General features: G+C 44.3%; 1 protein-coding gene across 1 annotated transcript in view; it reads right to left on the minus strand.

The window, feature by feature from the left end:
* Positions 1–23591, minus strand: part of CCDC146 (coiled-coil domain containing 146) — an 897036-nt gene that overhangs the window by 323193 nt on the left and 550252 nt on the right. Inside the window, exons 12-14 of the mRNA XM_069229681.1 lie at positions 5784–5872; positions 5529–5693; positions 2134–2358 (exon numbers count right to left, since the gene is read on the minus strand). Of these exons, the coding sequence (XP_069085782.1) occupies positions 2134–2358; positions 5529–5693; positions 5784–5872 (479 nt within the window). The remainder of the gene's footprint in view (positions 1–2133; positions 2359–5528; positions 5694–5783; positions 5873–23591) is intronic.

Here is a 23591-nt window from a genome sequence, read left to right on the forward strand (position 1 = left end):
GCAGCGCAGGACCACATATTCATTTTATAACATTTGTCCATGGGAGGTGGCGATCCCTGGGGTTCCAGTGGGGTCACACAGCCCTCCACGCATTAATGTAAATACATTTGCCCTGGGGAGGGCATGGTCCCCGGGGCCCAGGGTCTGCGACAGACCCTCTATATTAATGTATTAGAGCCCTATTGAGGTGGTGGCCCCCTGGGCTGCAGGGAAGAGGGGGTTGTGGGCCCTCCATTCATTTTATTACATTAACCTCTGGGAGGTGGTGGTCCCCAGGACTGCGTCGAGGGCTGCCCGGAGCCCCCGCATCAATTTAAATACATTTGCCCCAGGGGGTGAAGGTCTGTGGGGCCAGGACTCCGATGGATCCCCTACATTAAGTTATTTGAGCCCCGGAAAAGTGGCAGTCCCCATACACTGTATTGATTGCCCCAGGGAGGTGGCAGTACCTGGGGCACAGATGGCACAGATGGCCCAGGTGGCCCCCTGCATATATTTAACAGCATTTGCCCCTCAGAGGTGGCGGTCTCCGGGGCCTGCTGCATACATACAAAATTATTGCCTATGGGGAAGTGCCATGCGGGGCCCCGGCATACATAATATACAGTGTCCCGGGGAAGGTGGCTCTCCCCGGGCTTTGATAAGCCCTAGGAGGGGGCCCCTGCACACCCCTCCTATATTTTGGCAATGCCCCAGAGACCTGGCCTATCTGGGGCATTATTAAAAGCAAGTGCAGGAGATGCCCTTGCTTTTTTTTTTATCACAGCAGAATGTGCAGTTTTGCAGCTATTTTCGATCTGACGTGACATGCTATGCCGAGTCTAGGGGGGGGAAGGGCAACAGTTTTCATTTTTTGTTTTTTTTTTCCATTTTTTCTACCCTGGTTGAAGTGTTTCATTTTTTCTCCTGGTTAAAGTGTTGGCAGCCAATCAGATCTCTGCGTGAGATCAGGATAATTTGTGAAACCTTCCCACCTCCATCTATACAAATTTGGTTTTCTTTTAATAATTCAGAAACTACTGAATTGATTTACGCTAAATAACAAAAAGGCTTTTTTCTGAACCAAAAGCTAGCTTTCTGCCAAATTTGGTGTAATTCCGGTCAGCAGTTCGGGCTGTCATCGTGTTCAAAATCCCAATGAGAATTAAAATGCTAAATGCACTTTTTTGCCCCCCCTTCTCAGACCCCGCCTAATTGATCACCCCAAAATTTCCTATGCACAACAAGTTTCTCAGACACTTTTTTTTTTTTTTTTTTAGAATTTCGTGAAGATTTGTCAAACTGTGCAAAAGATTAAGCCAAGTCAAAAAACACTTTTTCAATGTTTCAATGAAAACTAGGGCCAGATGTAGCAAAGTAAAATTTTGCGAGTTGCAAATTGCGAGTCATACCGACTCGCAATTTGCAACTCGCAAACTTTTATGCAGAAAGGTGTCTCAGACACCTTCCGACTCACTATTGGGTCGCAAAGACCCACCTCATGAATATTAATGAGGTGGGTCGCATTTTGCGACCCCATAGCGACCCCATGCACTCACAGGGATGGTGGCCTGCTGGAGACAGCAGACCTCCATGTATGTGACTGCTTTTTTAATAAAGCAGTTTTTTTTTTTTTCTTTTTGCAGCCCGTTTTCCTTAAAGGAAAACAAGTTGCAAAAAGAAAAACTTCCGAAACCATTTGGTTTCGGGTTTTTTCAGAGTAGGCAGTGGTCCATAGGACTTCGGCATTCACAAAGGGGAAGGGGTCCCATGGAGACCCCTTCTCTTTTGCGAATGAGTTACCACCCACTTCAAGTGGGTGGTAACTGCGAGTTGGTTTGCGACCGCATTCGCGGTCACAAAGCAACTCAGCATGGAGATGCGGTCGCAAATAGGAAGGGGACACCCCTTCCTATTTGCGAGTCGCATCCCCAAATTGCGAGTCGGTACCGACTCGCAATTTGGGGATGTGCATCGCGTTAGACTGTTTGCATGGCGCAAACTGCGTTTTTCGCAGTTTGCGACATGCAAACAGCTACCTACATCTGGCCCAATGTTCCTAACTGTAACTACCTACTGGCAGCCGCCATATAGAAAGCACAGTCACTTGTACAAAAAACATTGGCTAATCTGTCATATTCTGTACTACAATACCTCTCATTTCGCTCCTGCACAGCATTTTCATATTTCTTGCGGAGTTGCATCATGATGTCTTCAGTCTGGTTGACCATATTGGTGAGTCTGCCAATCTCCAATTTCTGTTGCTCCTTCTTTTGCTTCATTTCATGCAGAGCCAGGACAACTTTAGCAAGATCCCTTTGAAGGCTGTCACGTATCACATTATTGTTCACTTCTTTCAACTTACTTTTTTGAAGCTGCCTGTTACAAAAATACATAGATACAAATGTATGAAAACAAAACATAATTTACAAGGAAGTTTCAAAACCGGTCTAAGGATGTGTTATGATTTTTCTTAGCATGAGATTGTCAAGTGGTATAATAATTAAACAATAACACCACAGTTCCACGGTGTCACCCCGGAATCTAGACTGGCACAACTTGTAGTCCTACAAAAGAATATTATTTTCCTGATGCCTCACGCCCCACATGATACATGTTAAGATTACATTACTGTGGTATTTAAAGTACAGATGCCAGAATCAACGAGCAAGCACTTTTGAAATAACTTGAGAGAGGAGCATATCAAGATGTTCCTGTGTGCAGATGGTCTTCCAACTGTGCTGCTTTGCACAATCTTTCAACAAACTCTCTAGATGGCTACAGATGAGCTCTCTAGATTGTTGCAGATGTGTGAGTCTCCTGGAATTGCTATCCATCTTACACTAAGTTTTAGCCCATTCTTGAAAATAAGTTTGGGCCTGATTTAGATCTTGACAGAGGGGAATACTTTGGCACATTTTTGACGGATATCCCATGCGTCATAGTACAATCCCATTATATTCTATAGAGATCATAATAGGGCAGACTGGATATCCGTCATGGTTGTGACAGAGTATTGCATCCGCCGAGATCTAAATCAGGCTGTGCGTCTTCAAGAGTTCTATCTGTGTATAATAGTGCTAATATCTACAGAAGACATATCCCAAATGAAGGATGCCTTTCTCATAGCACTAAGGGACAGTTTAACATTTACAAAGCATAGGTGTCTCAACTTGAAGTTTGGTGAGACTTGTGGTTGGCACTGAGATGGTTGATTAAGACGGCAGCCTCTAGAAGCAAGATGGTCCTTCAAAAATGTGTTTATAACATACAAGGGACCCTCTCAAACACTCCAAAGTACATTGCAATGAACTGAAGACATAAGAATGTTCCCACTCATCCAGAAACAAAAGGGGGTTATGACTCAAAGTCCTGACAGCTATGAAACACAAGACTGTCATGAAACACCCACTTTTAGGGCTCACACCCTGTTGGTTTCCCTACACCCAAAGTGGAACCTTCTTTCTTGAAAAGGGTATACAACCATAATATTGAGTCCTTAATATTGCGCTACAAAAGTTTTACAGCAAAAATATTGAAAATAAAAAAATCTCACAGAGGTAAGCTGAGGGATGTGAAATTAAGATTTGTAAATCTATACTTACCTATAAATACTTATCTTTATTAAATGTTTGTTGTTGTTTACCTTGCTACAGTAGTTTTGTAGCAATATTTTTGTGGTTGATTTTCTGATATACATCCCTTTTGCATTGGTAGTTCCAACCCACTTCCCTATGCTGTGCTTACAAAAGGAAAGTGTTGTTTAGAATCCGTCTAACATATCCGAGATCCCCTTGCTCTTACAGGGTAGATATAGGGGACCACCCTCTGAACTCCAAATATAACATACATACACAAACCTTGACATGTTATGCTTACTAGCACTTATTGTGTGTTAATCATATGTAAACTATTTGAATAAGAATCATCATTGAAACAACCATGTGAGTACAAATAATATTAGAGTGAATAAAGTATAGACCCCCCCACCAAACACATCTTTAACCAGTTAGTCTAAAACTGTTTGTTGTACGGCATCATAATATCATTCAATGTGTGGTCAAGTAATACCCTTGTATACCTGTGGATCAAACGGTCCTCAGTTAAGTGTGCAGAGAAACCGGCATGCCTCCCAACAATTAGTTTCCACTCTATCCATCCCTGATAGGAAGCAGTTTATACATTAAGGTCGAAACAATGTTCACATTTGAAGTATTCATATGAGAAGAAGTATTAGTGCTTGTTACTTCTGAAGCATTCATAAAGGAAGTAGTATCAGTTCTTATTACTCTTAACTTTTGGAACTTGGATAATGGAGGCTGTTACAAGGTTAGGTTACGAACCACCTACCAGCAACAGAATCAGTGAACAACCAAATGGCAACATACCTTTAGCTGAAGCAATACAAAATAGATATTGTGACAAATTTGCACAATCAAAACATTTTATCATCTTCAGCAAAATAAAGTGAGAAAACTCACATTGAGATTAAGGTCTAATTGTTTGGCCTAGTGCATATATGCTAAGTGAGAACAGTCAGTATGCCATTCAAGAATGCTCCACATTACACAACTCGGAAAAAGACTTTCTCTGGAAATCCTTGCCCTTTTCCATTAGGAAAGCTCTTACTCTCAGATTATTCAACCTAGAGAGCTAGGTAAGTAAAAGAAAAACATCCTGGCTAAGGGGTAAACCTTAAATATACATGTCAAACGTCTTCATTTCAAATGCCTCATGCATATTACCTTTAAATATTATGGGATAAAGCCTTCTTGCTCTATGAAGCAAGCTACTACCTGTAACAGTAATTTGAAATGTCAATTTATGCACAGCACTGAAACCCAAGGTGACTAGTCTGCAGTACACAAAACAATGTCAACAAAAATAAAAGGGCCAGTGAGAGATCCGAAACCTTACTCCCGCCTCTCTAAGGCAACAGTGAATAGCACTGTTGTACTACACTATTTTTTACAGCTCTTTTTATTTACCATATAATAAAGACAATTACAAACATCAACTGTCGTACTACATTGTTAATCTAGATTTGTTAATGTCGTCAAGAACTATTGGCAAGCTCCATTATGCTGGATGGATATTTGGAACGTACTTCTGATACTCTTTCTCCTGATACAGCTATTGTACAGAACAAGACACCCTCGTGAGTCCTGTCTCAATACTAGGTGGATATGATGTGGAAGAAAGTAATGTACATGATTTCATTTTTACGCGGAATCACCTCCAATTTTCGTGGTTCCTATTCTGTTTTCCCAATTAAAATAATCATTCAAAAAATAATAAATCAGGCAGTATATTTTAATGAGTAACCGGATGCCCCTGGGTATTCAATCGAGTGTGTCCAGAATGAGCAGTACCAGGTTCAAATTCTGCAAACTTATTTGTGGTAACTACTCAAAAGGAATATAATTAGCCATGAGCATACCAAATAACAAGACCATTACATATTATTAGTATACGACTGTAGATATAGTTAATGATTAACATTAACTTACAAGATGGTAACAGGGAAGAAGTACCGGGTTAAAACTTACCTCTCTTTGTTCAAAGCATTGGTTCTCAAGATTTCTATCTCATTCCCAAGAATTTTAATTTTCTCTTGCATTTCAGCTGCTCTTTGACCAGCAGTTTGAATAAGGGCAACATATTTATTTCGTTCACTGCGAATAATATTATACATTTCGGCAAATTCTTTCAACCTGAAAAACATAAGCATTTTATTTTGCAAAATATTGAGCAGTGCTATAAATCATTAAACAAAGTGCAGTCGTGAATGCATGAATGTTTACCTTTTCTGAAGCTCCTGGTTTTTCCTTTGATGTTCTGCTAGGATAACATCTTTTCCTTTTATCGTTTGCATCACTTCGACAATCCTTAGCTGTTTAAAAAAAAATTATATTGGTGGGACGGCCAAAATCTAGCACTATCTCTGAAATTGTCGTAGTTCGGGATAACGTAAATCAAAATGAGGCACTACCTTTGAAATCAACTTATCATTAGTTAACAGAAGAAAAGGAACTAAACTTGGCAGAAATTACAACCTTTAACTTTAAACAAAAAAAGGCACAAAGTCAAATCAGTGTACCGATAACAGTCTGGTATTTAATCTAAACCCTGTAAATAGTTACCGCATGTCCAAAACTATGTACCGCTCGTTCGTATAATTGGCTTTCAAAAACAGGACAAGCTCCTTCCTACGTAATAGGTAGATGTCCTTAGTAATATCGGAACTTAAATGTTTATAGTTCATAAAACACATCCCATCTTGAACCCCTTGCTGTAGATTAGGCACTTAAATATAGTATCCAGGACTCTTTAAACGGATGAAGCACACACCCCATTTTTAATCCTACCCAATCTAGCAGGGCCAACAGCACCAATGGAAATATTTCTAATAAAAAGAAATAGGAACTGTACTCAGGCACCATAAAAATAGCAACGAGATGAGCGAAATTAATTGTTCAATTCAATAGTTTCAGTACTTCTAAGTCTGCTGTTACAAAAGGGCATGTAGTTACTTCATCTCCTTTATAACAGTTTTCAATGGTAATGACATGCTTGGTCTCCAGAGCATTTCATGTACATAAAGAGGAGAAAACATTCTAATCGGGGGATTGGCAAAGAATTCAGAGGAATGGGCCAGCATATCAGCTCAGGACACAATAAGTTCACTAGGTAAGGGGGCATCCTCAAACACTGCAACGAAATTGGAAAGAGAACATTTCCTACAAGTAATAGCAGAAACGTAAGCAACACGATTCAACCCTTTTTCTGCTCAACATTTCGACACAAATAAATTCAAAATTTGTGACTCCATGGGACAGATTCCATTAGAAAACAGAGGGAGAAATCTTCAACAGTATGGACCTTAGACAATAGGAAAGTCAGCACCTTTACAACAAAGAGGAAGGGTGAAATGTGCAGTTCCAATCCAGAATCAAGAGGATGTGCAGACACTGCAGCTCAAAGGGCTGCATTACAATAATAATTTGGAAACGGTGAAATTCATACACACTCAGTCAAATGGGAATTTTGGTGAGATTTAGATGGGCAGGAGTTCAGGCAATTGAGATGTCTGTCTTTGGGAAGGAGACAATGAAAATTGCTAAGACATCCAAAAGACGTGTGAACCGACAATACAGCAAAGATAGTCACTTGACAATGGGATATATTCAAGAAACAAGACTTCTTATACCAACATATGCGTTGTGAAAAAATGAAAAAGCAAGGAGTGACAGCCCTAGCATATTAAATAAAAACATCAGGGTAAGGGGTCAACCAATGAAAATGAGCAGAAATCAGTGGGTGCCAGAAGCACAAAAAAAAGGCCAGGATTGTCCAATAAGGAAAGAGAGAACAATGGAAGTCAATGAGGCAAGGCTCACAGAATCCAGTTGGTCATGGGACTAGTACCAGAACCAGCTGGGGATCTGGGAAGGAGAAAGAGCCTTTGTTCTGTTTTTTCCTTTGGCGTAGCCTCTGCATGCCTGTGGAAACTATTTTTTAAACGTATTTTATTACTTTTATTGCAAACAAGACTTAAGATAGTCAGCAGTAACAGACATCTATGTAAATGACATTTGGTACAAATCGATGGCAAGGTGAGCTCGAACAGCAATGTCGTTGTTCACACATACAGGATCTGGAAGACATAAAGGCAGATAATTTCTGTAATCTACATATTCACATTTCCCACTCAGCATATTTCAACTGCTCCTGTCGTAAATGAATAACTCCCACTACCCCATTTCCAACTCAAACACCAAGATAAGTCAGGCTCCATATATGTGTATTACTCAATAGAAAATAAGTCATGCCCATGGCAGAGTGTATTTAATGTTCGAATTCATTTATGGAACATCCGAAGGGAGGGGACTACAAAATGTCCTCTATGGACTCCTCCCGCTACTCAGGGAGGTCTGCACTTATCAGTTACCATGCATTCCTTGCAGTCAGAACTTTTTCAACATCATGTCCCACACCATAGAAATTTGTCCTTTACATAACTCCCTATACTCTTCCCTGCGCAGTGCCGTACTTTCTGCAGCCCCCCACCAGCACACCTCCTCCCTCCACTGTAACACCAAGTGTGGGACTAGCAATTTCCAACACCATATTATCTGCCGCTTAGCCAGTAGTAATGCCAGCTCTACGAAATGAGCCTCAGTGTGGGCACTTTTTCATCTTGGGTAGAGCCCCAGTATGCAATGTTCCATTGTATCCCAATATGAGTGTTCCTTTAGTGACCTAAATGAATCACAGACTCCTTCTCAGTAGGGAAACAGGTGGCGACATGCCCATATTATGGGTATCAAATCTGCTTCCTCGATGTGGCACCGTGGACAAGTGGATGCTGCCTAGAGGAAGAGTGCCTTCACCCTTGAGGGTGTCAGGTATGCTCTATGAAAGATCGTGAATTGAATGAACTTAAAATGTGTGTTAAAGTGCATAAGGGTGGGATTCTCTAAGAAAAATCGCAACTCCTTATCATGCAGCAGGCGAGCAACCTCTTATTGTACACCTATATGCAAACAATGTACCTGGGTTAGGCAACTAGAGTCGTACTATCATAAAGGAGTAAAGTGGGCTTGATTCTAAAATGCTTTATATGCCTTCCTATCAATACCCCTTCTTGAAATTAAACGTGGCACCTTTACCAGAGTTAGTTCCAACCAGGTATACCCATGGTGCCACCAGCAGGGGTGCAAAGAGTAAGACAAGGGTAACGATATCCTGCCACCTAGGGACCTTACCATCCAAGAGAATGTGGGGCTAGCGAAGGGGAGTACAGTGGAAAACTACCCAAACCAAGGGCTGAGTTAATTACAACCCATCTCAATTCAAAGAAGCCCTTCCACCTGTATACTTGGTTCTTGAAGTGCATTTTGGCCCCACTTCTCATGACCTTTAAGGTGCACATTGTTCATGCCTTACTGCTCAGTGTTTCCCTGGATAAAGGATCAAATAAGGAGGTGGGCAAGCGTAAAGGACTGTGATAATTGTGAGGTGTATATGGCTTAATAGACACCAGTTTTCCATTGGAACACACCAGCCTCTTACCAGCCCGAGTTCCTAAGTCAGAACAATATGTTGCAAAAGGCACCTCTTTTCCTCCTTCTCCACAGGTACTGCTACTATACTCTCAATAGACAAAGAGAAGTCAGGAAACTGCCATGTTGGGTGAAGATGCCCTGCACAATGACTTCCTGTGACTCACCAGCCTCTTGCAAGCACCACCTGCAACACTGACTTTTCTTCAGGTCAATGTTTTTGCATACTTCCTCGCTTGCACCAAAGACTGATCTGCCAGCCTCTTCAGCACAAAACACTTGCTGCACTGTCAGAAGCTCAGGTTGGGGAGAAGCGCAAGCAAACACCATGCCATTTCCATGCCACCTTTCCCCCACTGGACATACTTCCTGTGCTTTTCTATGTGCAACGTCTTCATAGTGAAGACATTCCAAGGCAGCCCAGGAGCAGGGGACAGAGGGAGGCAGAGAGCCAGGCCACTAGCAAATGGGACCCTGGAGTCCAAGACCCAGGTAAGACCCTTGTTTCTCTTTCTCTTTAATGTGCACACAGAGGCCAGCACTGGGCATGGACAGGATGTGCATATGAGGGCGGTCTGTGTTTGGAAAAAGGAAAGTTGCAATCAGAGCTCCACTTGAAAAGAACCTGTCTCCCTAGAGTCCCTGGGAAAGGAAGTGTTACCCATAACATAATGTTATAAATCATTAAACAAGGTGCAGTCTTGAATGCTTGAATGTTTACCTTTTCTGAATCCTATGGGATTGTTATTTTGGTGGACAGCAAATCGGTCACTGTTGTGACAGAGTAACCTGTCTGCCAAAATCTATATCAGGCCCAAGTGATAGAGCTACCTACCTAAAGAGATTTCAAGAATCCACATATATTCTATTAGCATATGAATGGAAGGCAAATATCAGCTTACTCAAAGCTTTGAAGACAATTTATTTTACAAATTCACACGCCAGTGTCTTTACCTGTATAGCAATGTGTGGTCAGTTGTTAGGCTGCTATGCTGTGTGATTATTACATACTTCCATTTCAGTCACTCTTAAAAAACAAGCATTTACAATGCAATGGGTCTTGAGTTTGCTCGCGTTAGAGCTATTAGTGTTGTAAATTCCTAACTGGACTTTTCTTGCCACACAAACTGAAAATAATACATAAAACAGTTGACATGAGTGAGCTGATTCAAAGCGCCACCCTGAGTGCGAAGAGAGAGACAAAAGGAAAAAGAAGTTTGCACGCAGCCAAAGTTATCAACGAAAGTGCAATAATCCATGTAACAGGGTTGATGGCCAAGGCAGTAACAAAACCGCCCTAAGGAGAGACCATCGTAAAGCATTTAACAACAAAAACAAAGGATTTTTGTAAGGCAAGCCCATGAACGAGTGATGTGGGGGCAGTGGACGTGGTTAAAAGCCCAGATACATACCAACACGTCGGAAAAGCAGCGCTTGCGCGCGGCTATGCTCAACCTAATGATAATTAACTAGAAGAAAGTCAATGTTAAGTCTCATTGTTTGTGGACCCTGTGAAGTTTTTTTTTTTCTAGAAAAAAACTATAACATAAGAGCCAGAAGGTAAGGAAAACAATCAACAGCAAGTTGAAGGGTATACACGTTTCGTGCTCCTGATAACAAAGCATTGGCAATTTCTTGTTTTTCAGTAAATTCCTGTCATGTACTGTAGTGTCATGTGCTGTTTTAATTCGTGTGCTCTTTCAGGCTGGGTTTTTGTATCTTTCACTATTTTGTAATCTTAAGTAAGTAATTATATTATTTATTGCTTATTATTATTTATTCTTGGGCTGTGTGTTTTATCCAGATTCCTTTGGTGCGATGAGTAAAGCTTTCTAACGCTGGTGTTTGATAGTTACAGATGCTTGCATGTCTGTTCAGTTTAAAGAAAGCAACAATACGACATTTTGAACACAAACACACTTGCCACCCAATTTACTCAACACATGTACAATTAGACTTCCACTGAAATGGCCAGAGGGTCATGCGTCCCTCCATAACAAAAAACTTGTAAACAGCAAACTGAACAGTACTGTGCATGGGCTGATGATGTTCGTTTTAAAAAAGCACAGTATGCAAAATACATTCTGCGTGAAACAACGTTACGGAAATCAATATTGCCTAGTACAGTTAACATGTTGGGCTGGTGACTAATAGAAGAAAGGCTTTCACAGCCTATCTGGGCACAGTAGATCGCCTTATATTACATTTCAGTATTGGATTTTTTATTTTTTATTTTTAAACCAACATTTTTATTTATTAAGTTGCAATTTGACATAGCGTGGACATGTCCCAAAGGCATTACAACACCTTGGATACAGAGTTACGGGGGGAGGGTTACATTTATAGTAGTTGAACTCGGATGTTTACATCAGCGTATGTATACAGGAGTTACCACAAGAGATAGTTACAACAATAGGGCAGAGGACATGAACAGTTAACGAAGGTAGTTAGGGCGCAGTGGCGAGAGTAAAGAAGTCTGGTCGAGCGAGAATTAACCAAGATGTCTGTCAAATACGAGGAGCGTGAGGCCCTTTTTGAAGGTTGCTAGGCAGGTGGTTAGATGGAGTGAGGGAGGCAGAAAGTTCCAGATTCTAGTGGCGCTACCAGAGAAAGACTGAAAATCACAATTAGAACGGGTGTTGTTTGAGGGAAAGAATGGCGCTCAAGGCAACAAGGTAAATATAGGTTCTTGACTTGAATTATCACACGGTGCACTCTTGGAGGACCACACCCCTGATCGCCAACTGTGTGGCAAGCTAAACAGATGATAGTTAGTAGACAGATAAGAGGCACTCGTTGAGTAAACACTTATATAACAATGAGTACAGAAATTCGTATCTGCTGGAGTCACTACAACTGTCCTTTGAAAAAGAACACCATGCTATGTGTCTCTAGGATGGTGTTTAATATGAACAAAATAACTGAAGAGGCAAAGCAGTCTCCAATGCAATTCCAAAACTCTTGACCTTTAATGTTAGTGTCCAAATGCAATCCTTTCAGTTAATCAGCAACACTGCCATGAACCATAGTCTTGACATTTCTTGTTCCAATCAAACCCCAAAGCCAACACGTGTTTTGTCCAGGGGAAACCCCATCGACTTCATCAGGGCTGAAAATGTTACCAAAATATACCATGTAAGCATATTTGATTGATCATCAAGTACCAAAAAATATATTTTTGTATGGACCTGTCACCATACCAAAGACGTGGGATGGATAAATGTGAGTTAGTAGTGAGGCAGGTGTTAAAAAGTAAGACGCATGCTATGGTGTACATGCATGTGATAATATCACTAAAATGGGCTCAAACTGCGAAATTCCCAACAGAAACCAATTAATGTAAGTCTAAACGTGTCTCCGAAAATTATGATGTGACAAGACTAAAAGTTTGTTAATTAATAGAAATAAATACTAGAAAATTATTCTTATTCCAGATGGCTATAGTCCCTGCTGGATAACATGCAAATATAATACTATTGTAAAGTCCAAAGTAACCTGTAAGGCATTTACCTGTAAAGCAAATCAGCCGCGAGTCACAATGCTTAAGAAAGTATAAAGATGAGTCATCCTATCTAAGAGCTATAATGGCACTCCTCTCCAAAGTCACTGCCCCAATCTGCTGAATGAGACATATATTAAGTACTTAGTAATTCTTCCAATCATATGGCTCTTTGAATAGTTAATTAGCATTTCAAAACTGAGGCCAAAAACATAGCGTTATTAACAGAATGGCTGATGATAAAGCCAACCAATCAAACCCACCTGTGAGAAGATAGCGAGCTATCGTTAAACTGACATTCGTTATTTTCGCGAGTACGCAACCAAAACGCGTCCCGTAGTTAATTTATCGTCTCAACTGTGGTAATAAAGAAAGGGCTGTGTACGCGCCTCTGTAACCAACGCGATGTCTACCATGGCATGTAAGGAACACAGTGAATTTCTGGGACCCCTATTTTCTCTGGAGATTTTCAGTTTCTCGTTTAGATAGGAGGGTGAAGAGGAGTGCAGCGCTCTGTGGGTAATGCAAGCGAGGTTAGCAGGGCAGGGGAAATGGGGTGAAATTTGAAACCTAAGATGAAGTATGCTGCAGCATGTAGTGTTGATCTTAATATGCCTAGGTGAATGCCTGAGAGAAGGGTAATTCCATAATCTAGTCTAGAGAGAACGAGAGACTGCACCACTGTTTTGATGTCTTGCTCCAGAATCATTTCTCTGATGCACCAAAGCTGCATAAATTGGTGTTGTGCACTTTTGGCCATGAATGCTATGTTGCTGTGAAGACTGAGATGATTATCACGGGTGATGTAGAGTGATCTGCCACTCATGACAATGGCACAGCAGCTTTCGAACGTGGGAAAGTTGGCCATCCATTCTTGTACTGGCGTTTTTGCCTTTGGCAGTGAGATCAAAAGAAATTCTGTTTTAGTTGTGTTGTTTTAAGTGGTGGTTGGACATCTAGTTTTAAATATTTAAGAGTGTATTTAAAAGCAGAACAACATCCTCTGGGGATGAGATTTTCAAGTATATTTAGGTATCATCGGCGTAGATGTGGAAGAGAATCCCAGAGTTTCTGAGAATGAAACATAGTGGTTCTAGGTAGTGGTTGAAGAGGTTTGGGGAGAGGATTGAACCTTGAGGGACATCTTGGTGAACGCTGATTGGTCTTGAGAATGAGTTGGTCATTTTCACAATTTGGGAACAATTGGATAGGAAGGAGGTGAACCAGTTGAGAACAGTGCCTCCACAGTGCCTTCGAATAAAAAGGAGGTCATGATGTTTCATAGTGTTGAATGTGGCAGATAAATCCAGGACAACCAATAGGCAAGAGTTGCTGGAGCAGAAGATTCTAAGACAGTCCTCAACTATTTGGAGGATCGCTGCTTCTGTACTGTGACACTAGCGAAACTCAGATTGGACAGTGTCTTGGAGGTTGTTTGTTTGGATGTCTGAGGCTAGTTGGGACGCTACACAACTTTCGATGACTTTGCCTAAAAATGGGAGTCTGGAGACTGGGCGGCAGTTATTCAGGTTCTCTGGATCAAGAGGTTGTTTTTTTAAGAGCAGAGTGAATTGATGCATTTTTAGTCATTCAGGGTAGATGCCCTGTTTGAGAGAGGAATTGACCACAGTGGTCCATATTGGGAGTAGGTGTGTGGCAAGAGATTTGCTGTCAGAGCCTGGAATAGAGTCCTGATGATGGTTTGAGGGTTTTACTTTAGAGATAGTTCATTGTAGGTCCTGCTCAGAGACTGGAAAGAAAGATGACCATGATTGTATTAGAGATTCAACTGTTTCAAGGGAGTCATTGATGGGAAGCGAAATATGGATGTCTCTAACTTTTCTTCGCAAAGAAATCTATACAGTTGTTTCAACAGGCCACAGATGGCTTAGGAACCGAAGCAATAGAGGGGTTAGAAGACTGTGCAATAACGTCTAACAGGTGCTTCAGTCAATTCTTTGTAGAATTCATGAGGGCTCTGATATGGGAGGATTTGGCTCTGAGGATTTGGTATTTGTATTATTTTCTCGCTTTGCGAAGCTTAGACATACTGAGGAAAGATGGCGCTTTTCTCCATTCTTTCTTAAATTTTCTGATAAGCTTTTGTTCTTCATAAAGCTCTTTAGCGAACCAGGGCCTAGAGGGTTTTGGTCTGGATAATTTGCACTTTAGGGGTGCACATTTGTCAATAAGGGATTCCATGCGAGAGTTGAACTTGTCGGTGGCCTTGTTGATGTCAAGCTGAGGTGTAATCGCAATTAGGGTGGGAAGGGCCCTGATGGACATGGCTTCTGTGTCAAGGTTGGCTGTGTCTCTAAATTATAATTTCTCTTTCTTGGGCTGCCCATATGTTTTGGTGTGAGAGCTGGTTAGAGAGAACAGCATCTACATGTGATCGGACCAGTTGACTGGGATGGGGTCATATGTCTTTAGGTAAGGGGAACTGAAGGTTATCAGATACAGAATGTCACCTTTGTGGTATGTAGGTGTTTGGCAGGATTGTTGGAGATTGTTGGCATTGAGAAAGGAGGTAAAAGAGTCCAAATAACGAATACCCACGTCTCCCCAGTGGATGTTGAAGTCACCAAGAAAGATATTGTTGTCAGACCTGGTAAGTTGAGAAGTGAAGAAATCCATGCATTCATCAATGAAAGTGTTGTTTTGACCCAGTAGGTGTTAAATCACATTTCATCATGAGGTTGCAGGTAGTGGATGTGGACAGTCCCATCAACAAGCTTTCGAAAGTCTGAAACTGAGTCGTTGGGAGGGTTCGACATCTCAGAGTTTCAGTGAATGAGTGCGAGATGTCCACTGTGTTGATCTTCCCATTTGCAGCACAAAAAGGAGTAGTTGGGAGGAAGAAGGTTAGATGAGACATTTTTCTGTGAGGATCAGGATGTCAAGATTATGGGTCTGGATCATGTCTGATAACTCCTGTAAGGCAATGCCTCCTTGGCATGGTTACCCCCTAACTTTTTGGCTTTGCTGATGCTAATTTATGTTTTGAAAGTGTGCTGGGACCCTGCTAACCAGGTCCCAGCACCAGTGTTCATTCCCTAAATTGTCTCCACAATTGGCACTCAGGTAAGTCCCTTGTAACTGGTACCCCTAGTACCAAGGGCCCTGATGCCAGGGAAGGTCTCTAAGGGCTGCAGCATGTCTTATGCCACCCTGGGGACCCCTCACACAGCACATGCACACTGCCTCACAGCTTGTCTGTGCTGGTGGGGAGAAAAAGACTAAGTTGACATGGCACTCCCCTCAGAGTGCCATGCCAACCTCACACTGCCTGTGGCATAGGTAAGTCACCCCTCTAGCAGACCTTACAGCCCTAACGCAGGGTGCATTATACCACAGGTGAGGGCATATGTGCATGAACACTATGCCCCTACAGTGTCTAAGCAAAACCTTAGACATTATAAGTGCAGAGTAGCCATAAGAGTATATAGTCTGAAAGTTTGTCAAACACAAACTCCACAGTTCCATAATGGCTACACTGAAAACTGGGAAGTTTGGTATCAAACTTCTCAGCACAATAAATGCACACTGATGCCAGTGTGCAATTTATTTTAACATACACCCAGAGGGCATCTTAGAGATGCCCCCTGAATACCAACCTGACTTCGTGTACGCTGACCAGTTTCTGCCAGCCTGCCACACACCAGACATGTTGCTGGCCACGTGGGGAGAGTGCCTTTGTCACTCTGTGGCCAGGAACAAAAAATGTACTGGTTGGAGGTGCTTCTCACCTCCCCCTGCAGGAACTGTAACACCTGGCGGTGAGCCTCAAATGCTCACCACTTTTGTTACAGTGCCCCAGGACATCCCAGCTAGTGGGGATGTCCGCCCCTCTGGCCACTGCCCCCACTTTTGGCGGCAAGGCTGGAGGAGATAATGAGAAAAACAAGGAGGAGTCACCGACCAGTCAGGACAGCCCCTAAGGTGTCCTGAGCCGAGGTGACCCCTGCCTTGAGAAATCCTCCATCTTGAGTTTGGAGGATTCCCCCAATAGGATTAGTGATGTGCCACCCTCCCCAAAGGGAGGAGGCACAAGGAGGGTGTGGCCACCCTCAAGGACAGTAGCGATTGGTTACTGCCCTCCCAGTCATAAACACACCCCTAAATCTAGTATTTAGGGGCTCCCCAGATCCCAGGAAATCAGATTCCTGCAACCTGGAAAAACAAGGAGGACTGCTGACCTACAAGCCTGCAGAGAAGGAGAAAGTCGACAACTGCTGCTTTGGCCCCAGCCCTACCGGCCTGTCTCCAACTTCGAAAATCTGCAAACAGCAATGCATCTGACAGGTTCCAGCGACCTCTGAAGCCTTAGAGGACTGCCCTGGACTAAAGTACCAAGAAACTCCAGTGAACAGCGGCCCTGTTCAAAACCTGCTACTTCTTTGCAACAAAGAAGCAACTTTCAAAGACTGCACATTTCCTGCCGGAAGCGTGAGACTTTAAACTCTGTTCTCTGGTTCTCGAGCAGGGGGTGTCGGGTGCAAACACCACAGGGAGGATTCCCCGGCGACTGCGAGACCGTGAGTAACCAGAGACGACCCCCCTAGGCCCCCACAGCAATGCCTGCGGAGAGAATCCAGAGGCTCCCCCTGACCGCGACTGCCTGTAACAAGGGATCCGACGCCCCCCCCCGCCTGCCTGCTTCGCTGAAGAGACCCCTGGGTCTCCCATTGACACCAATTGCAAACCCGACGCCTGTTTGCACTCTGCACCCGGCCGCCCCTGTGCCGCGGAGGGTGTACTTTTTGTGCTGACTTGTGCCCCCCCCCCCGGTGCCCTTCAAAACCCCCCTGGTCTGCCCTCCGAAGTCGCGGGTACTTACCTACTGGCAGACTGGAACCGGGGCACCCCCTTCTCCATTGAAGCCTATGTGTTTTGGGCACCACTTTGACCTCTGCACCTGACCGGCCCTGAGCTGCTGGTGTGGTAACCTTGGGGTTGCCCTGAACCCCCAACGGTGGGCTACCTTGGACCCAACTTTGAACCTTGTAGGTGGTTTACTTACCTGAAAAACGAACAAATACTTACCTCCCCCAGGCACTGTTGAAATTCGCACTGTGTCTAGTTTTAAAATAGCTTATTCCCATTTTTGCCAAAACTGTACATGCTATTTTGCTGATTCAAAGTTCCTATGATATCTGAGTGAAATACCTTTCATTTAAAGTATTGATTGTAAATCTTGAACCTGTGGTTCTTAAACTAAACTAAGAACAGATATTTTTCTATATAAAAACCTATTGGCTTGGAATTGTCTTTGAGTGTGTGTTCCTAATTTATTGCCTGTGTGTGTACAACAAATGCTTAACACTACCCTCTGATAAGCCTACTGCTCGACCACACTACCACAAAATAGAGCATTAGAATTATCTCTTTTTGCCACTATCTTACCTCTAAGGGGATCCCTTGGACTCTGTGCATGTTATTTCTTACTTTGAAATAGTACATACAGAGCCAACATCCTACACAAGGGACTTACCTGAGTGCCAGGGTTGTGCCAATTTTGGAGACAAATGTACAGTTTAGGGAAAGAACACTGGTGCTAGGGCCTGGTTAGCAGGGTCCCAGCACACTTTCAAATCATAACTTAGCAGCAGCAAAGGCAAAAAGTTAGAGGGTAACCATGCCAAGGAGGCATTTCCTTACAACAAGAAACAAAATAGGCTGTTGGGGTTCCTTTTGTTAATGCATTACCGTCATTCACTATGATTACACTGGCTACCAGAGTCACATGGACCTCTTTGATCCAGGCCTGCATCCAGGGTCTGGCTCTGCAATGATGCGCAGATAACTTGGTGAAAGGCAAAAAAGCCTCAAACGCAGAGGTCTACATTTCCCAGAGTCCCCTCACTTGATACTGTTGCTGTTTCAAGGTAGTACAGGAAGATATATGCAGTGCAAGAGCATGTCACTAAACCTACGACCCCTATATGTGCTGAATGCGTGGTCATGATGATGGTTATTCAAATTTATGTATGCAGGTAATGCTGTAGGGAGGATGTCGATTAAGAGTTGGGGTGAGGAGAGGATCCATTCTGTCTTCAGACCTCACGATGTTTTAAGGTACATGTCATGGTGTGTAGGTATGCTGGACCATGGGGGAAGACTATGATATTTACTTGTAATCTTGGTTCTGATGGATACAACTACCTCTGGATTCCTCACCTTATGAATTCTCCCAATGCGCCAGCATTCAATGGAAACTCTTCTCAGCTCTCCACGTTGACGAGGATGTCACAATTGCACGGCTCCATGCAGCTCCGTCCGGCGTCACAGTGCCAATAAGAGGTCCTCGCCGGCGTGCTGTCAGTTCCCTTTTTTCCGTGCCTTCGACACTGACGGTTTTCTCCTAGCTCTTGCTACTGTTGAAGGTGTTCCAACTTGTTTCTGGTTACAAACTTGTTTCTGGTTACAATGTCTCATCCTAGGAAGTTGGGGTTTAAGCCTTGTAGGGAGTGCAGGGATGGCATGTCAGCTACTGATCCTCATGATGATTGCCTTTGGTGTTTAAGTTATGAGCATGGCGTCGAGGAGTGTGTATCCTGCCAGAGCATGAATCCAAAGGTGCTGAAGGAGAGAAGCTAAACTCTTTTTGGCTAAGGCGAAGAAAGGACATAAAAGCCATCATAGATCATCTTCTCACACTTCATTGAAAAAACATAAGAAGCGACGTCGTCAAGACTCTGCGTCGTTCGGCTCGAAGCCGTTCAAGGTCCCGGTCTCATCTAGACGGCACCGTGCGACATGGGAGGTTAGTCCTACTGTGACTCCACAGCTTCAAAGCCCTCAGGCTTCTCCAGCGCCGACTGTCTTCAAGGTGGTTGAGCCTCCAGAGTGTCCTCGCTTTTCACCTGCGGCGCAGGATTCAGATGCTCAGCCGGCGCCAAGTGCCGCATGGAGACCAGCGGTATCCTGCCTTCCTGGCGTTGTGAGCGGATCCGGGGGCATTTTTAAATGCTATGTTTAGTATGTTTAATGCTATGGCCCCTGCTGGTGCACCGGCTGGTCCCAGGGTTCCTTTGGCATTTACGTTGGGCTCCCCAGCTCCTTATAAGGCAGCACCGTTTATGCCCTTTTATCCGGCTGAGGGTGCTGGTTCGGCACTGATGACATAGTCTCAAAGACCTGCAGCGCCGATGACATCACCTTATTAGTCGACGTGATCACGGAGCCTCAGGTGACCACCGCGCCAATGGGATCCGCTCCGGTGCCGGATGGTTCCGGATTAGACCGCAGTCAGCCTTCTTCTCCTGGTCCGCGTCTTTCAGTCGTGAAGCCGGTGTCATCGACGTCGGCTAATTCTATGTCGACGTCAAGGTTCGAGGCCAGGCTGAGGTCGCGCAGAAAAGCTTTAAGGCTTTTGGAGGAGCAGGAGTACCAAAGGCAGCTGCTGGAGGACGGAGAGATTGCGGAGCCCTTGGGGGAATATCAAGGACTTGACTCAGCGAGTTGGCTAGACACTTCCCTGGAGTGGGACCTTTCTTGTCCAGGGGAGTTTACGGATGAAGCGGCCTCTTTCCATACTATGGTCAGGAAGGCGGCAACTTTTTTGGGATCTTCCGTTGCCTGCTGCGGAGGTGAAAACTAATATTCTAACTGAGATCCTGCATCCTTCTTCGGCTGCAGCAGAGCCTTTGCTCCCATTTAATGATGCTCTAAGGGAGTCTATTTTAGAGGTATGGAGGAAGCTGTCAACAGATCTGTGGCAAGAAGGTATAGGGTGGCTCCTGGAGATCCAGGATTTTTGTCAAAACATCCTACCCCGGAGAGTCTAGTTGTTCAAGCCTCATGTCCCACACGGTCTGCACCAGGCTCCTTCCCTGTGATTCCTTCCGACAGGGAGTCCAAGAGAATGAGCAGTCAGCGAAGAAGACATTTTCTTCCTGTAGTATGGCCCTCAAAGCAGCAAACGCTACCTGTGTATTAGGTACATATGTGCACGCCCTGATGGACACAGCTAAGGCTATGGTTCCAGACCTGCCGCAGGAGATGCAAGGACAATTTGGTGAACCCCTGTCAGATGCTCAGGCGGCGCCTAAACAGATTATCCAGTCTGGCCTGGATTCTACAGATTTGGTGGCCAGGACAATGGGTACCTCTATCGCTACCAGGAGGCACGCGTGGTTGAGGTCCTCTGACTTTTCCCCTGATGTCCAGACTACTCTCTTGGACTCGCCTTTTGATGGGGAAAACTTTTTGGTGCTGAAGCTGAGACTGCCTTGGAGCACTTTAAGGACAGTAGGACCCAATGTCTTGGGTCTGCAGGCTTCCACTACTACCCCTTTCAGGTCCTTTCAGAGGTTCAGGGTGTTTGGGCGTGGAGCAGTTTACCGTGGGAGACCCCAGTCCACAGTCCAACAGCCTAGCAGCCTCCCATATAGGTCCTTTAGAGGGTGGGGGAGGGTTCAGACAAGAGGGGCCACCCAGCAGCAGCACCCTGCATCATCCTCTTCCTCTAGAGGACGACAACAACAAGGGAAGCAGCCCATTTTCAGCCATACGTCTCCTGTAGGGGGAAGATTACTTATTTTTCTCCACGAGTGGGAGTTAATCACATCAGACTCCTGGGTTCTAAATATTGTGAGGAAAGGATATGCTCTTCCTTTTCAGGAGTTCCCCCCTCCCATCCCTCCCTGTCCCTCGTTTTGTTCCGAAGACCATCTCCTGTTGTTGCAGCAGGAGGTTCAAATTCATTTATCAAAAGGTGCAGTGGAGTTGGTTCCAGAGCAGGAAAGGGGCCAGGGTTGTTATTCGAGATATTTCCTGATTCCCAAGAAGGATGGTCGATTGAGACCAATCCTGGACCTGAGGATTTTGAATTGGTTTCTCAAACAGGAAAAATTCAAGATGCTGACTCTAGCGCAGGTACTTCTGGCATTGAACAAAGAGGATTGGATGGTGTCTGTCGACTTGCAGGATGCTTACTTTCATATACCTATTCTCAAGTCGCACAGGAGGTATCTCTGGTTTGTGGTGGGGTTGCAAAACTACCAGTTTTTGGTCCTTCCGTTTGGTCTTACTTCAGCACCTCGAGTCTTCACAAAGGTGATGGTGGTGGTTGCAGCAAGTCTCAGAAGGTAGGGAATATTGGTATTCCCTTACCTGGACGATTGGTTGATCAAAGCCAAGCCTCCGGAGCTTGTGCTGTATCACTTGCAAAGGACAACTCAGTTGTTGTTGATTCTGGGTTTTTTGATAAACGTGCCCAAGTCTCACCTGGAGCCCTCGCACCGCCTCCTGTTGGCACATGAGGACTCTCTAATGGTGCCTCCGCAGGCAGTGGTTTCAACACAAAGGGGATCTCAAGGAGTCAATATCAATCTCCAGAGACGCTGCAGCGGATTTACGATGGTGGACTGTGGACGGCAACCTCTCTCTATGAAGGACGTTTTCACTGCCTCCTGTGGTGGCCACAGTGACACTCTAGGGTGGGCAGCTCATCTAGGGGACCTGGAGATCAGAGGTCTTTGGTCTCCAGTGGAACAGACTTTTCATATCAACCTGCTAGAATTGCGGGCGATATGTCTGGCTCTCAAGGCCTTCCTCCCATCCCTTCGTGGTCAGTCAGTTCAAGTCTTGACGGAAAACACTACTGCGATGTGGTACATCAACAAGCAGGGAGGAGTAGGGTCGTACTGTCTCTGCAGAGAGGCTCTGCGGCTCTGGTCCTGGGTTCAGGACCATCAGATTTGCTTGGTAGCGAATTATCTGGCCGGAGTGCTCAACGTACATGCGGACACTCTCAGTCGACATTTCTCGTTCGATCACGAGTGGCGTCTTCATCCGGATCTGGTCGGTTACATCTTTCAGATGTGGGGTTCTCCGCGGATAGATCTGTTTTCCACTCGGGAGAACGCGCACTGCCCATCGTTCTGCAGCCTCTAGTAGCCGGTGCAGGGAGCTTTGGGGGGCGCGTTTCAGATGTCTTGGTGCGACCAGTTGCTTTACTTGTTTCCACCCATACCCTTAATTCCTCGGGTTCTGAGGAAGATTCGCCAAGATCGGGCTCAGGTCATTTTAATAGCTCCGGATTGGCCGAGAAGGGTGTGGTACACAGACGTTCTCCAACTCTCACCGTGTCCTCTGCTCAGTCTCCCTCTCGGGCAGATCTCCTCTTGCAGTCGCAGGGGCAGGTTCTACACTCCACCTCCAGAGCCTGCACCTACATGCCTGGAGATTGAACAGGGCAATCTGAGTGCTTTCTCTCTCCCACCAGAGGTAGTGAATGTTATTTTATCGGCCAGGCAACACTCCACTAAGACAGTTTATGCCGGCAGGTGGGCAAAATCCGTTGCTTGGTGTGGAGAGAAACAAATTGATCCCTTGAGGGCTCATCTGTCTGATGTTCTGTTGTTTGCATTAGCTTTAGCACAGAAGGGATGTGCAGTTGATACTGTTAAAGGTTATTTGGCGGCATTGTCAGCCTTTCTTTGCCTTCCGGATAAACCCTCCTTGTTTGAATTGCCTATTGTTATTAGGTTCTTAAAGGGTTTAACAAATAAATTTCCTCCCACTCCCTTGCTTATGCCTCAGTGGAATTTGAATCTGGTTTTAACTTTAACAGGTTCACTGTTTGAACCCATGCATTCTTGTCCGTTAAGATTTTGTTCTTAAGACGGTTTTCCCAATAGCTATTACAAAGGCTAGGCGTGTCAGTGAGCTTCAGGCCCTTAGTGTTAAACCTCCCTTTACTTTATTCTTTCCTGACAAAGTGGTGCTGAAAACCAGGGCGGCTTTTCTACATAAAGTTGTCATTCCTTTCCATATGGGGCAGATCATTACCCTTCCATCTTTCTACCCTCCTCATCCCTCAAAGGAGGAAGAGAGACTCCATTGTTTGGTCCCCAGAAGGGCTCTCAGTTTTTATATTGAGAGGACAATGGACTTTTGGTTGGAAGACCAGCTATTCGTGGGATATGTAGGAAAGAGGAAGGGCAGAGCAGTCCATAAAAGAACTATATCCAGGTGGGTCATTCTTTGTATCAAGGTCTGTTACTCGTTGGCAAAGAAGGTTCCCCCTGAGGGTATTAGAG

Source organism: Pleurodeles waltl, chromosome 4_1 (genome assembly GCF_031143425.1).
Source record: "Pleurodeles waltl isolate 20211129_DDA chromosome 4_1, aPleWal1.hap1.20221129, whole genome shotgun sequence".
Classification (NCBI taxonomy): Eukaryota; Metazoa; Chordata; class Amphibia; order Caudata; family Salamandridae; genus Pleurodeles; species Pleurodeles waltl.